This window comes from Sphaerodactylus townsendi, linkage group LG01 (genome assembly GCF_021028975.2).
Source record: "Sphaerodactylus townsendi isolate TG3544 linkage group LG01, MPM_Stown_v2.3, whole genome shotgun sequence".
NCBI classification, from domain to species: Eukaryota; Metazoa; Chordata; class Lepidosauria; order Squamata; family Sphaerodactylidae; genus Sphaerodactylus; species Sphaerodactylus townsendi.
The window spans coordinates 49240975-49257142 of record NC_059425.1 but is presented as its reverse complement, the minus strand read 5'-3'; the positions used below and the strand labels follow the sequence as shown (position 1 = coordinate 49257142).

Genomic DNA, 16168 nt, shown 5'->3' with positions numbered 1-16168 from the left:
CTTCTCATGCATTGGATGCGATCCAGTGGATCCTTGGCCTTGGAGGAGGCGGAGGAGGAGAAAGCGCGGAGGCTCCTGCAGCCGATGCGGATGTAAGGTTCCCCGGGCTGTGTGATTTGTTTTTTCAATCGGGAGGTTGTGAAGTAGGCAGGGCTGCTTGGTTTGGTTTGGTGTTTCTGCTTTCCCCACTCCCTCCCTCCCTCCTTCCCTCCCTCCCTCCCTCTCCTCTGTTGTTGGTGCTGCTGCTGCCGCCGCCGCCGCTGCACAGACAAGACAGCACTAGCGCGTGCAAGAGCTTCGGATTGCTTTTTGCAGAAGACTGATCCAGGATTATGATCTAAAAAGGAAAACAAAAGGAAGAGGAGGGGGCGAGAGGCTGTTTCATAGCCACCCTCCGAGGACCTCTTGATTGTTGTTCGGATTGCATTTGGAATTTCTGCAAGTAGGGACGCCCCCCCCCCCTTTTTCCCTCCTGCCCCCTCCTTGTTTTTCCGTTAGAAAACACACAGGCGAGGAAATACATCTATGTGTATACATATGCTGTGTGCATGTCTGCATTCACTGGATGTCGCAAGAGGAAAAGCTAAATAATCATAGGTAGCAAAAGCAACAAGAAGGACCCCCGTAGGCTTAGCCTCCTCCACCCCTTCACTCAAACCTGCCTTCCTTATTTATTGGAGACATCTCCTCACCTATCTCCTCACTCCAGAGTGTGCTTGATCCCAGGAAAAGTGAAGCCATCTAACCATGGTGGTTTTCAATGGCTTGCTGAAAATTAAAATCTGCGAAGCGGTGAATCTTAAACCCACAGCTTGGTCACTAAGGCATGCCGTGGGACCCAAGCCTCAGACCTTTCTGCTGGACCCATACATTGCCCTCAACGTGGATGATTCCAGGATTGGGCAGACCACGACCAAGCAGAAAACTAACAGCCCTGCCTGGAATGATGAGTTTGTTACTGATGTTAGTAATGGCCGGAAGATCGAGATGGCCGTTTTCCACGATGCCCCCATTGGGTACGATGATTTTGTGGCAAACTGCACTATCCAGTTTGAGGACTTGCTGCAGAATGGGAGCCGCCACTTCGAGGACTGGGTGAGTGACCAGGCCATGTGCCTGTCTGTGTCAGTCCAGGTTTACATGTGTTGAGCTGGAGAGAGCATCTCCCTTTGTTTGACAGACATGTCAGCAACCTGAAATGGTTTGGATGGGCTGTATTGATGCTCAGGCAGGTGGTCGGACTGGAGATGCAGGTGCTATGAACTGGTAGGTGGGAATGAAGAGATTAAAAACAATATGGCCTTAACCCTGACAACTACCATTGCTATTTTCATTTGGGAGACCTCCGTGTCCCAGGAGCAATTAGCCAGATATTATACTTTCTTGGCTTGAATGCTTATCAGGATGTCTATGAACATTTGATGCTGAGTTTTGGCTAGGGTTGCCTCTCAATTGTCACAATATCATGTTGTCCAGCAAATTTCTTTGCCACAGCTGGTCAGTTCATTGTTGTGGCAAAGAGAGCGTCAGTGCGTTTTCTATTTTGTGCATCCATTTCTGCGCCACATAATCTCAAAGAGCTTTAGCATGTCAGTGAAATAATAGTCTCAGTCTGCTAGATATGGTACCCAGAATTCTGAAACATCTTCATTTACTGCTTTCTACTTCCTGTGTGATGGACAGATCTAGTGGTAATTATCTTATGAGCATCTTTTTTCTTCTGGATCCCTCCAAAACTGAATCTAGCATTTCAAGATATCATGAGGTAACAGGACTCACAAGTTTGGAAGGTGAATGATCAATGTATAGAAGCCTGAGACATGTTGAACTGAATATGAAAGGTAGTGTAGAAGTTGTAAGAATAATATTGGCAAATAAAGCAATCCTTTCTGATTGAGAGATTGATTTGGCAGAACCAGTTCAAGGCCTGTTCAGACAGTATTTATTGTTCCTTTGGGAGTCTGCCTAAGCTGGCATCAGTAGGGTTTGGACTTGCAAGTACTCTGCTCACTTGACTGTAAGTAGAAGGTAATTACCTGAGCATGAGATTTCAAGTCCACTGGGTTTCTTCTACCCATTGTTCAAAAGAAGGAAGAAGAGGGGAAAACTGGTGAGCCCTGGGCTCCCTCCCAATCTTACTGTATGCATGTTCCTGAAAATGGAGTAACATTTAAACTGTTGCCCTCCAGGATTTTTGTTGGGTCAGGTATATTGTCATGTGACTATGAAAACACGAGTAGAACATAGCTGAATTTATCAGAATGAATGTGATGGTAGAATCATATAAACACATTGGCTATTGTTAAGAATATTCCAAGAAGAATTGGTTGGTGTATAAATGTGGCCTAAGGTCTTTGCACATTTCTGACACAGCATAAGTTCTCACTAGGTAATGATTTTTTTTAAAAAAGATCAATAAGCCTTTCATATTATTGCTGTGTTACACATACAAGTTAATAACATTCCAGGCTGCTTCATGGATTGGCTAGGAAGTTGATGGTGTATTCTTTTTTATTTCCTATTTGTATGTGTACCTTTAAATATGCTCTGTGCTGTAAGTAGAAACACGTACATTTCTGATTGGAATACTCCTGAGGATATTCTACTTGTGCAAGAACTGAAGGTTTGCAAGCTTTGGCCATTTCTCTTGAACGATTCCAATAGGATCAATCTGTAATATGAGAATTATAATGTTCAAGAGTAACTATAGGGCAAACAGGAATGTAACACTGAGAATAAGTGGGCACTTATACAGGTTTCCTGAGTTCAAATGTTTTGGTAAGCATGTAATGCTAATTCTGCATGATTGTGGTGTAAATTATTTTTTTCTTTGTATTTTGGGATTCTTACACAATATTTTTCATGATTATTTCTAGGGCATATTTTAGTGCAAAGTAGTTGAAAGTCTCAGTCCTCCCTCAGTTCCATGAAATCACCATTACTATTCCCTTTTAATAGATGGGGGAACTGTGACATGACGAAAGCTATGCTGTGTTCTGGTAGGCAAGCAGGGATTGAGCTTGGTTACCTGAGGTCTGCTAAGTCCCACACAATGACTAACAGGGCTGCATAAACTCCCAGATGCAGGTTCAAAACCTGTATGATGTAATCCTATGCTCAGAAGTTAGTTCCATTGAGTGCAGTATCCCTCATACTGTGGCCTGAAGCAGTTCTTTGCAGTTGCAGTGTGTGAAAGTGGACATGTGAAGTTGCAGCATACGTTGTGTGGTGGGAAGTGGTTTGGACACAAATTCTCTACCCTGAAAGCAAATGCCTCAGAATGCTGCAAGCGTGTATTCAAACCACTTCCACTGTCTTTGCTGTTATGCTGAGTCAAACCACTGGACGATGTAGCCCAGTATTGTCCTCACTCTGACTTGCACAGTCTTTTCAGGGACTGACACCAAAATATTCCAGTCATGTCACCTGAAATCCTATTTTTTAAATGCTAGGGATTGAATCTGGGAGATTCTCTTCCTCCAAATGTATAGAGGAGCTGGCATGTATACATCTCCTTTGTAGCTGAACCAAGAATCAGATACTCTGCACACCAGGCATATTTCCCCAACTGAGCAACAATCTACATTTGAGTGTGGTGTTCAAGTCCCCAAAACCACAAGGATTACATAGAAAGAATACACTTTTGCTTCTTAAATTGGGCAAGCAGAAGGCAGAGAGACTGTATAAAGTACATAACACCAGTAATGGGATTCAAATAATTTAACAACAGGTTGTTTACAAGCATCATTTTAACAACCGTTTCTGCCGAAGTGGTGCGAACCTGCTGAATCCCACCACTGCATAACACCTTAATATCATCTAACTGTAGCAGTACATTAATTTATTGAAATATTTACTGATGCTGTCATTGTTGGGTTCTAAAAGAAAAACATTGTATTCTTTTTAGATTGAAAACTGAAATGATCTGGGTTATTTTCCCGGTGGTGGCTTCTTAAATTATTACAAAGGGGTTGCCATGTTAGTCACTGTAGCAAAAACAAACAACCCCAACGAATGTTGAGTGGCTAAAGACTAACAACATTTATTTCAATTTGAGCTTTCAAGAAGTGAGCTGTGACTCATGAAACTTCATATTGAAATAAATGTTCATAGTCTTTAAAGTGCCTCTGGATTTTTGTTTGATTTTGTTTGATTAAAAAAGCACTTGAACATATAAAATTGACTATCAAGGTCTACTCTTGCTTGGCAGCAGGTCTCTAGGCTTCCAGGCAGAAATCTTTCACTTCACTTATCTGATCCTTTTAACTGGAGATGCTGCAGATTGAATATGGGACTTTCTGCATGCCACACAGATGCTCTTCCTACAAAGCCTGGCCCTCCCTAGGGAGAATCCCATTCCTCATCTTTGTGCTCTGTGCTAGACAGACATGCCCTAAAAATTAATGGAAGCAGTAAAAGATGTCTAAACGTTTCCAGCTTTTTTAAATATTAGAGAATGCTGACAATATCTTAGCATGGTTTGAAAGAAGTTAGTGCAACTTAAACAATCCTGCGAAATCTTGCACCTATAATTATTTATTGATTATATATGTAACCACAAAGCATCTAAATATTAAAAAGTATAGTGAACATTAAAAACAAAATTACAGAAATAGGATTACGATAGCCGCAGAAGCTAACCTAGCCAGGAAACCAGCAGTAAGATCATCTTCCCCTTGATTCTTTCATGACAGATTCAGTTTTTTTGGTTGACTACATTCTTTATCTTGGTGAATTATTCATCACATTTGAAAAGGAGACTCTTGTCCATTGATGAACTGGGTATTAACATTTTCATCTGGAGTTGTACATAGGACAAGGAGCAAAGTTATCTCCTGTGCAAATTATCAACTGGCCCATAGTATCATCTGTTTCTAATTTAAAGTGCATTTCATTTCAGCTTTAAACCCATGTAAATGGTCTGTATAGTATGCAATACAGGTAGGTTTTGCACAACTTAAATCAACTGACATGGTACCGGTTTGGGAAAGCAGCATAGTTCAGTGCCAGATTGCATGCTGAAGGTTTTCTGGTTCAGTCCAGTTAAAGGCTCTCATCTCGCTGATAGGGGGAAAAATTCTGTTTGCCTGAAATTTCTCTGCTTCTGCTCATGAGTAGACAATATTGAACCAAGAATCTGAGTTGTTATAAGTGATGTTTATATCTTCATTTGCTGTAGCTGGCATACATGCATCATACATTCTAACATCTCATATATAGTTTTTATTTTTAAAAAATCAAAAACTACTCCAGCAACAAAGAAATTGTTCCCATGGTTTCCCCCAAATAGTGTAGAAGAGTTGATTTTCATACCCTGCTTTTCTCTACCTTTAAGAAGTCTCAAAGCAGCTTACAATCACCTTCTCTTTCCCTCCCAACAACAGATACTCTGTGAGGTAGGTGGAGCTGAAAGAATTCTGAGAGAACTGTGACTGGCCCAAGGTCATCCAGCAGACTTCATGTGGAGGAGTGGGGAAACAAACCTAGTTCTCCAGATTAGAGTCTGCTGCTCTTAACCACTATACAATGCCTGCTCTCCTTTAACACTTCATTTATTCATATAGAAAGTCTCCAAAGTTCTGATGTGCTGCTGTTATTGGCAGTGTTTGTATTACTTTCAATTTCTTTACCATAACATTTAAATGACCAGCAGGCCATATATGACCTGGGCATGGTGAAGGCAGTGGCGAATATTAGAGGAATATTGCATCTTGCATCTTCTAACTACTGTTGAATCTATGGTCTGGTACTTTTGCTGTCTTTTTAGTGTCAGCATAAAAGTTATGGTGCTCTGGTCCCAAGTCTGGACTTTCTTCTTACAATGGCATCACCAAAATCCTCCTGCATTGATAACATGGTCTGTCAGCATATTAATAGCCTAACTGTGTTCTGCCAGAACGCAAAGATAAATTTAAATGACACATTTACAAGCAAATGTAATTCTTAATTTGCAAATGTCAGCACTAGGAAGAGATTGCAGATTGTGTTCTGCATCTTAGAATTCTTCTTTGCGAGGAGGGGGAATATGTAGAGATGGCATCAGAGTCAACGCATGAACACTGTATTGTTTTTGTGGGAGAAATCAGCCCTTCTGCAGTTTGTCATTTCACTTCTCTGTTGTCTTTCTTCATTACATATATTCTAATATACTGTTTTGAGATAATATTAATCACCCTTTTCAGGATCAGTATTCACCCTTAATCTCCACCTGCAATGGGGAACCTCCAGTCTTCATGCCTGACGATGTATTTCTTTCCTCCTTTGCTTATTCTCTTAGTGTTCTTTATTCTTTCTGTTTTTCTCATTCTGTCTCCACCTCTTGAGAAAATGTCAACAATGAAAAGATAATGCTCATGGTGTCACTGATGTGACCTGCTTCAGGGACCACCAGTGTGGCTCACAGAGCCCACCAGTTGACATCCAGTCATTTAAAGAGATTAGAATGGTTGCTCTTCCCCTTCCTTTGTAGGAAGATGCTGGATATTTTTCTCTCTGTTAACAGCTGTGATGCAGACTGATTCCATGGTTACAGAGCAAGCATTCGCAATGATATACAAGTATGGTGCTTGGAATCACAATAGCAACTGTTGTACTAGGAACAATATGACACACATGCTCAAAGTAGTTTTCCTTTTTGCCTATGGAATATTAGGAATTCCCCAGATAACTCCGTTCTTTGGTAGTTGTCACTCTACTTCAAGGTAAAACTGTTTCTCATGGGCATTACCTGTGGGAAGCCTTGTGGAATACAGTTGCAACACATAGCAAATTATTACTTTTACAAGGAGGTAGGTGGTTTACTCTAAGCGAAAAAAAGGTAGGTTACTTATAAGGATGCCTGTTCATTTGTAGAAACAGTAATTAGAAAAGTGGCTGTTCTTGCAAATGGAGTTCCTTTTTAAAAACGCATTGGTGTTCAGATGTTTCCAGAGTGTTAGAACATTACTTTAGAGCATGTGATGGCAAGCAAGCATCATGAATAATATCACAGCTGTGAAAACCAGCTCTCAGAATGTGCTGCAGGTTATGACAATTGTGCAAATAACAAGCTTAACAAATAAGTCTTGTAATGCAGTACAAAGCTATTACATCCAGATCATTGGTCCATCCAGCCCAGTACTATCTTCTCTTACTAATTTGTACAGTGAGTGATTAAAATGTAGAATTCACTGCCAAAGGATTTGTGATAGCTACAGGCATAGGGAGCTTTAAAAGGATTTAGACAAATTCATGGAGGATAGATCTACCAATGGCTACTAGTCATGGTGACTAAAGGGAATCTGGTGACTAAAGGGCACCTTTCTTTTCAGAGGCAATTTGAATCTTAGTGCCAGGAGGCAACATCAGGGGAAGGCCTTGGCCTGTATGCCCTATTGTGGACCTCCAAAGGAACTGGTTGGCACTTGTGTAAGACAGGATGCTGGAGTAGATGGATCACTGGTTTTATCCAGCGGCACTCTTTTATGTTCTCATTATCTAGTTGCAGCTAGGATGCTCCACACTTACTAACCTGAGGTCCTTTTGCCTGGAGCAGCCAGAATGCAAAATATGTGTTTTGCCCTATAGCTATCAATCTGTTTCTGACACATGGAGCTGCTGTATACAGTCAAACCACCACCTGAATGTCTAAACTGGTGTTGTCTTCTCTGACTAGTGACAGTTGGAAAAGACATCAGGCAGAAATCTTTTTCAGTCATGCTGTCCTTTCTGTAGAGATGCCAAGTCCTGAACCTAGGACCTTCTAAATGCAAAACAGCTGTGTCACTGAGCTATGGTGCCTCTAAGCATTCCTTGCTTTATTATTTATTTTCTTCATCCAGTAAAACTTCTATAAAAGAGTGGGGGTTCAAACTTGGGTCTCCCAGATCCTAGTCCAAAGCTCAAATCACCACACTGCACTTTCTGGTGAAACACGGCTCACCAAAAATGACTGAAGATATCTGTTGCAATGCAGTGTTCTGTTTGGCTACTTGAATCCCATTGATCTCAGTAGGATTTGACCAATTTAAGATGCATAATTACAGTCAGGTTGGAGATGGAAAAGTCATTCAGTTAGTTGGTTCTGGTGGGTTTTCCAGGCTGTGTGGCCGTGGTCTGGTGGATCTTGTTCCTAACATTTCCCCTGCATCTGTGGGTGGCATCTTCAGAGGTGTATCACAGAGGGGAGTAACAGCCCGGAAAACCCACCAGAACCAGTTGAATCTAGCCATGAAAGCCTTCATCATTCCATTAGTTTGCATAAAGTATCATAGAACAGCTATGACAGATATAAATTTTGACTGAAAAACTGGCTGCTTGTTTTTTCTGGGACACCCTCCAAGAATACCTCTTATTACCTCAAATTCTGTTCCAATCCAGTCTTCCAATCTTCTCCTTTGGTTTGTTCTGTTAGTTCTCATCTGTTATCAAAACTGAGCCTCCCTCATTTCTTCACATTCTTTCATTATCCTTGCCTCTTCGAAGAACACATTCCTGGAATAAGTAGACCTGAGTTGGATTCTGAACAGTCCTATCAATTGCACTGATTATTCTCTTGAAGTCTTACTTCTCTTACACCAAGACAATTTTAACAGGAAAGAAGATACTTTGAAAATTAGCAAAGCTTGGCTACCAGTACTTAAAAACACCAAAAGCAAACCCCAAGGGCATGCTAAGTTCATGAACAACGGACTCCACCCAAACACAGGATTTGCATTCACCAATACTACTGCTGCTACAGGGCATGAAAATGTGAATCATTCCCTGGACTGATAAGGCCCACCTGTAATACAATACTATCAACCACATCTTTGCATAATAAGCTCCACCTAAACACTTACTGATTGGTTCCCCACCCTGGGACATGGACAATATATACATTTCCTTCTCTCTGGACACAGTGTGTAACAGACTTCCCTCTGTGATACACCTCAGAAGATGCCAGCCACAGATGTAGGCAAAATATTACTTCTCTGTAAAATGGGAACAGCAGTAATGGTTATTCCATTGGGTATTATTATGAAAGTATCTAAAGTTTTGCTCCAAAAACAATGGAATATTATTTGTGAAACACCCTTAGAACTGAACAAATTCTATATAAATAAGTATTATTATTTTCATTTGAAAAAACATTGTTCAGATTGCTTCATTGGCCCTTTCTGTACAAATCTCAAACATTTGGAAAACATTTTTATTCCCCCGCCCTGTTTAGGACGATGTATGGCATGGCTGCCATTACATGCCCTCCCCTTTTTAGCTAGTCGAAGAATTGATGCCTCCATGCTTCACAGCTTTGTGCTGCGATTCTCCATACTTTGTATAATCGATGCATTGAAGATTAGGCCTCCAAAATAACAAAAATTCACAGAAATGATGAAATACACAGGCGAGGTAAATGGGGAGTGAGCTCACAAAATGGTGCCAAGGAGGACGTTCGGGGATGGCAGAGAGATGTGGAAAACATTTTAAAGAGACAACACAGCATTTAAGCCATTTTGAAAACATTTCTGCCTAAATATTAATTTTTAAAAGGGAATTCACTGAAAATATTTTGAGGCTGGAAATAAAACATTTTCAGAACCAAAGGGGGAAAAACAACATGGAACTCCATGGAGGAAAGTTGTTATTTCTTGCCTCAAAACATTTTAAAAGGTTTGTGGACTTCTACTTGCCTCTATTTAATCACACCCAGGATCACATTAGCTTGCTCTCTGATTTGACAAGAAATGGGCCTGGCAACCAGTGGTAGGATTAAAATAATTTAACAACCGGTTCCGAAAGGACTCAGGGGTGGGATTACAACCATTCACTGAACTAGACAAAAAAATTAGCTACCGGTTCTACAGAATAGGTGCGAATAACCTGAATCCTACCACGTCTGGCAGCCAGCCTTCATCCTAGAAGGTTATACTAGATACAAAGAAAACCCTTTGATTCATCCTGGCTGCCAACCCCCTCAATTGCTTCTGGCTGGATAACTGCTCATTGGCACAGTGTCTTCTTCTACTGGGCTGCCTTCAGGAGGCTCTATCACTCTATGCTGGAGTAGCAAAATAAAACTAAATTCGAGTGATACCTTAAGGAGTAACAAGATTTATTTCAGCATGAGCCTTTTCTGCCACTTCTTCAGACAGGCCCCCAGGAACTGATAGACAGTCTGGACACAGTTATTCCACAAATTCACTTGTTTATTGAATACACAAAGGCTAGGAACAGAGACAGTGACCTGCAGACTGAAACACAAAGTTGCTGCCACAAGATAGCTCAGCTGCAACCTCTCTTTTATAGTCAGCCTCCCATTCCCTAGTGCAATGACCTCTTGCAGCTGGGTTACTTTAGTCTGGCTCCTGTAAGGACTTTGCATTCAAGTCAGCTCACCCCATGGCTGCTAATCTGCTACTGTGTCTCCTCTGCTGTAACCTAGCACGCAGCCTCCTCCTACATTGCTCCTGGAGCTCTGGAGACGTGGTGGGGCGACAGAGCTGGCAGGGTCCCTTCTGGCTCACTGTGAACAGGCTAAAGTGTCCCAGAGCTAGACCCTGCCTGGGAAATCTCAAGAGTTTGGACCTGCCTGTGGATCCCTGTCTGCATGCTCTGTCTGAGCCTCTGGATCTGGTCTTGCAGGGACTAATGACTGGTCAGGCTCTGCATTTACAGGCAGTGCCTGCGTCTCTGGAACCAAAACTGTCCTCTCCTCTCCATCTGAGTCTTCCTCCTGGAGGTTCCCAACTAAACCAGGCTGAGTCATAACAGTTAGATACATGAAGGAAAATCATACTGGGAATTCGGGGGGGGGGGGGGGGAGGGGCCAAGGCAGATGGACTTCGTATCAATTCTGAATCAGTTCTGAATTCTCAGTATTCTGCTTTTCTCTACCTAAAGGACACTCAAAGTGGCTTATAGTCACCTTCCCTTTTTCTCCCCACCTTGTGAAATTGTTGCTTCTGGAAGAGTTCTGAGAGAATGTGACTGGCCCAAGGTCACCCAGCAGGTTTCATGTGGAGGAGTGGGGAATCAAACACATTTCTCTAGATTAGATTCCATCTGTTTTAACCACAACACCATTCTGGATCACCAGCATCAACACAGATGCTCATACTGAAAAAAAAAGTTAGTCTTTAAGGTGCCACTGGACTACTGTTGTGATTGCCATTGGACCTCTTCTTAAAATCTGATCTGATCTTTGGGATCAGCTTCCTCATTCCTCCATTCAGTATCATCCATGAACTGAAGCAGCACAAGGAGGGTTGAGATGTATTCTTAGAGACCCATTTGCATTTATGGAAATGTGCTAAGGGTGGGGGGGGGGGAGTTATGGAAGTGCTATGCTGTTCCTCATGATTAGCATTGTGATTGTTTAGTATGGGGCAATCTATACAATTAAACAGAAGACTGGTAGTTTTTGCTCCTAACTCTTTGCCTGCATCTATAGCTGTCATCTTTAGAAGTGTGTCATGACAAGATGTATTTCTCTCTGTGGCACAATGTGGAATGATTCTGCAGTGGGGTGTATATTTTGTCTGTCTCACAAGGGGGTGAGACACATCTAATGTCTGAATTGAGTTAATGTACAGTTGCAAATGTGCCTCACGCCCCCTCCCATGTGGTGGACAAAATATATACCCCATCATACAATCATTCCCCACTGTGCCATGTACAGAAACACACGTTGCCATGACATATCTTTGAAGATGCCAACTCTAGATGTAGGTGAAACATTAGGAGCAAAGACTACTAGACCATGGCCTCACAGTCTAGAAAACCCACAACACTCATTTGATTTGGGCCATGAAAGTCTTTGACAATACAAATATGGGCAGCTCAATCCAAAATGGGGCAGGGGAGGAGGCTAGAGTCCTTTCTTCCCCAGGGAAGGCCATCGTGAAAAATGACTTATTCCATGGTTTTGGGTGGTGTCTGCGGCACTAGGAGGGGGTGGGAATGCCCCTGGAACACCCCCCTCTACAATGATGTGAGCATTTGTGGTGATGGCAAGCTGCCGCAGGCCCCAACTACCAGGTTTGGATGCTTCTGCAGCCGGCCTCCGAAGTAAGTCCCTTGGCATCAGTGTCTGTGCGACTTTGCACAGTGCTGGTTACACAGGTGCTGCCGTAATCCTTCCACCACTTCCAATGTGGTTTCAGCCTCCCCGCCCTTTTGGATTGCACAGTTAAGTAATTTGCTAGTTTGGTTATGTATCGTTTTCAAACATTAAAGATAATCATGTAGCTAAATATGTTTTCTCTTCAGTCCTTGATTACAGTTCCACATTCTAATGCTTTCAATCTGAAATTCCTTTGTAATTAATTCAAATTACGATCTTTGCATCCCTGTGAAATAAAAATACGTTTTCTTAAAGCAAATAGAAAAGTAATATAAATACTCTTTTTTTTTGAGGTTGCTGGAATAGTATCACAATGGAATCCTAAAAAGAGCTCTTTGACTTTGTAGAAAAGGTTTTGTCAGTGGACTTTATCATATATCTGATAAAAGGCTGCAATTCTAAGCATGGTTTCATGTGAGTAAATAGAGTTAAGCTCTAAGATCTCCATGTTTTCAAAAAGATATTTCAAAATACATTATTTCCGATTTAGAAAGGAATGTAACATTAAACAAACTGGCAGGCTTTGTGTGTCAAGTGCATTATTGCATATCTGAGTGAACTATGTGCTTTTATGAGACATCTGTGTACAACAACTTGTTGAAATATTGGGGGAAAAAACCTTTTAATCACCTGTGTACAAATTGATTTTTTACAATACACATTAGATCTCAGAACATCAAAAATGTGTATTCCGTGGACTGAATTAGCAAACAATGGCTCTGGCTAAAGCAGTATGTTTCCCTCCCCCAAAAGATGAGTCAGAGCACACTAGGGGATCTTGTGAGTGAGACATAGGTGCTATAAAAATTAATTAACTTTGTAAAGGCTTTGGTGAGTCCAAAGTGTCCACTGAGGAGGCATCTGCCTGCTGTGTGTCTGTGTAATTCATTGCCTCTTTCTAGGCAGCCTCCACTGGGCAAGGGCATGTTAGGACTGATGATTTAATTTGTCCAGAGCAGAAACACCACAGCTGACTGCTCACTAAGGAGCCTGCCTGTGGCAGCTGTGCTCGTATTTTGGTGCATGAAATGACCTCCTCTTATGTTGTCTTACTGGGTCCCAGGAGAGCAAAAGAGGCAGTACCTCTGAAGTCTGTTTTGGATGCAGGGTGGTGGTGGTGGTGGCATGGATGCAGAGGATAATGACACGCACAAGATGTAGTGTTGAAGGCTTTCACAGCCAGAATCACTGGGGTGTTGTGTGGTTTTCGGGCTGTATGGCCGTGTTCTAGTAGCATTTTCTCCTGACGTTTCACCTGCATGCTTCGCCTGCACGTTCTCCTGATGTTTCACCTGAAGATGCCAGCCACAGATGCAGGCGAAACATCAGGAGAAAATACTACTAGAACACAGCCATACAGCCCGGAAATCACACAACACCCCACAAGATGTACCGTTTGCCTCTTCTCATGCTCGTCTCCTGCCACTTGGATCACTTGTCCTACGATTCCTGTGAATCACTTCTATGGGCTTTCCTCTGCTGATCATGAGCCTCAACAACTGATTAGAGTTGTCAACCTCCTGGTAGGGCCTGGAGATCTCCCAGAATTACAGCTGTCCTCCAGACTATGGAAATCAGTTCCATTGGAGAAAGCTTTGGGGAGCAGACTCTATGGTAATACATTCCTGCTGAGCTCCTTCCCTCCCCAAACCCTGCCTTCCCCAGGCTCCATCCCCAAATAATCCAGGACTTCCTTTGGTTTGGAAACTGAATTAAGGCAGATTGGTGAACAATATTACTATGTTTGCCGTCTTCCTATCGCAAAGGACATTTAGGGTTGCAAGAACAGAATTGTCTATGCAAGTTGCAAAAAGAAGGAGCCATTTCATAATCAGGCTTTTCCTATGTGACCACAATCTCTGAATCTTTCGAGCATAGTTCAGAAAGCAACAGGACTAATTCTTCTGGCTCTGCTTCAGCCATCTTGTATAGATACACTCTCCTATACACAGGCCCTTTCTACATAACAAATAGATTCTGGCTTCCTACTAGCTTCAACCAAAGAAGTCTGTATTTATTTATTCATTTCATATCCTCAGTGAGCATGCTGCTTTAAAATACAAAAGGGGAGAGTTTCCTGTCCCGAGGAAGTTCCAAACGAAAGAAGAGCCTAGTTCTATGTATTGTCGAAGGCTTTCACGGCCAGAATCACTTGGGTGCTGTGTGGTTTCCCGGTTTCTCTCCTGACGTTTCGCTTGCATCTGTGGCTGGCATCTTCAGAGGATTTTCTGAAGATGCCAGCCACAGATGCAGGCGAAACGCCAGAGAGAATGCTGCTAGAACACGGCCATACAGCCGGGAAACCACACAGCACCCAAGAGCCTAGTTCTGTTTCTGTGGTTAAGATTATGTGTTTGTGTATGTGCATATACATAAATACATGCACACATATAAAATTAAAAGGTTAAGCAAATAGTTGTTGACTTTAATTATTCAGTTAATTTTGTCTTTCATTCCATTGAGCCCCAAAAGTTGCTTACTTCATTCTCCTTCCCTCCAGTTTATCCTCATGACAACATAGTGATGTAGGTAAGGTTGGAAGTGTGTGATTGGTCCAAAGTAACTTAGCAAGTTTCCGTGACAGTGTGGGAATTCAGACCTGGGTCTTCCAGATTCTAGACCAACTCTCTACCTTGTGGGAAGCACAGTGCCTCAAATAAAAGAAAACATGTGAAATTCAACAAGCATTGTCTCTGCTTCCTCAGAAAAATTCATTTTTTAAAAGAAGGTGCGCTTATTTTACTATCTCTAAACCATTATGTATCCTAGATAAAGGCGATGAAGATTATATTGTTGAAAAAGTACGACACTCAGTATCAGAGACAGAGTCTTGATCAGATTAAGAAAGTAAATACATTTCTCTACCGCAGTGGGTTCAAGGATAGCTTTGCCATTTCTTTGCTCCCCACCCAAACCAGTTTTTCTAGAGTTCTTTCTGTTACAGTTTTTCAAAGACCTAAGATGGAGAGAGATTCTCAGAACAGCCAAGGAGATAATAAAGGATTTGGAATCTAGGACATCTGGGGAAAGGCTGGGAAGACATGGATGTCTTCAGCTTAGAGTAAAGAGGATTAAGGGGGAAGCATGACAGCAATTTTCAAATATCAGGAAAGACTGACTAGAGAACATGTGCCAAACAAGGTTACAGAGGAAGTATGGGAATATGCCCAAGGAGGTAACCTCATTTTATATTGCAGAAGATTTAATTGTCCCACTGACCTGGGTCGAGGTCAAGCTTTTCCCTATTTTCTTTTACTTCTAAGTAAAAGAAAATACTTTTCTTTTGCTTTCTTTTACTTATTTATTTTTCCTATTTTTCATTTACTTTCATCTGTCTACAAAATAAAGTTTATATAAAGTTGTCTTGTATATGTTTGAAAGACACCTATGTTGTGGGGTTTATTTTAGTACTTAGAAATGAGAACTAGTATTATAAGAGGATTTATTTACAATAAGTAAATCCTAAGGACCACTTTTCTGGGAATAAGCCCCACTGAATAAGATTAGACTTAACTCTGAGTAGATCTGTTTAGGGTTGTTCCCATATACCTACAGCTTACTAGGCTTATCATTGCTTCCTTATTTTCAGTCCAGGATGATTTTTTAAAATTATATAGGCATATCAAAATGTGGCATTTCATTCATCATAAAATGGAGATCTGAATGGATTTTGATTGTCATCATAGTTGCACAGAGCACATACAAACACTATAGCCTTGCTGCCCATGGCTTAAAAGATCCCCAGTGGGTTGCAGGATAAAAGGTTTTCTCCTTCCTTCCTGCCCTATAGTTGTAGCAGCAGCAGCAGCAGCAGCAGCAGTAGTAAAGAAGTAGTCTTTTATAGCCTACTTTTCTCTACCCAAAAAAGTTTCAAAGTGCTTGTAACCACAGCCCCACAGGCTCCTTGAAAGGTAGGGTGGATTCAACACAGGCCAAATACGACGAGTGTAGAGTGCAATACAAACTGTTTCAGGAGGGGACTTTGCACAGGTCCTCTCCCCAAAAGGAGATTGACCCATTTTATTTCCCTCAACCCAGGATTTTTGAAAATTGCTAAACCAGCAATTCTTTTGTAAAATCCCAGGT

At 41.7% G+C, this 16168-nt stretch overlaps 1 protein-coding gene across 2 annotated transcripts in view; it reads left to right on the top strand.

Annotated features, from left to right (window-relative positions):
* Positions 1-144: 144 nt before the first annotated feature.
* The window catches only part of PRKCE (protein kinase C epsilon), a 391410-nt gene continuing 375386 nt past the window's right edge, over positions 145-16168 (top strand). For both annotated transcript variants that reach the window (XM_048482750.1, XM_048482757.1), the window contains exon 1: positions 145-1095. In XM_048482750.1, coding sequence (XP_048338707.1) covers positions 748-1095 — 348 coding nt within the window. In that variant the 5' untranslated portion in view covers positions 145-747. The remainder of the gene's footprint in view (positions 1096-16168) is intronic.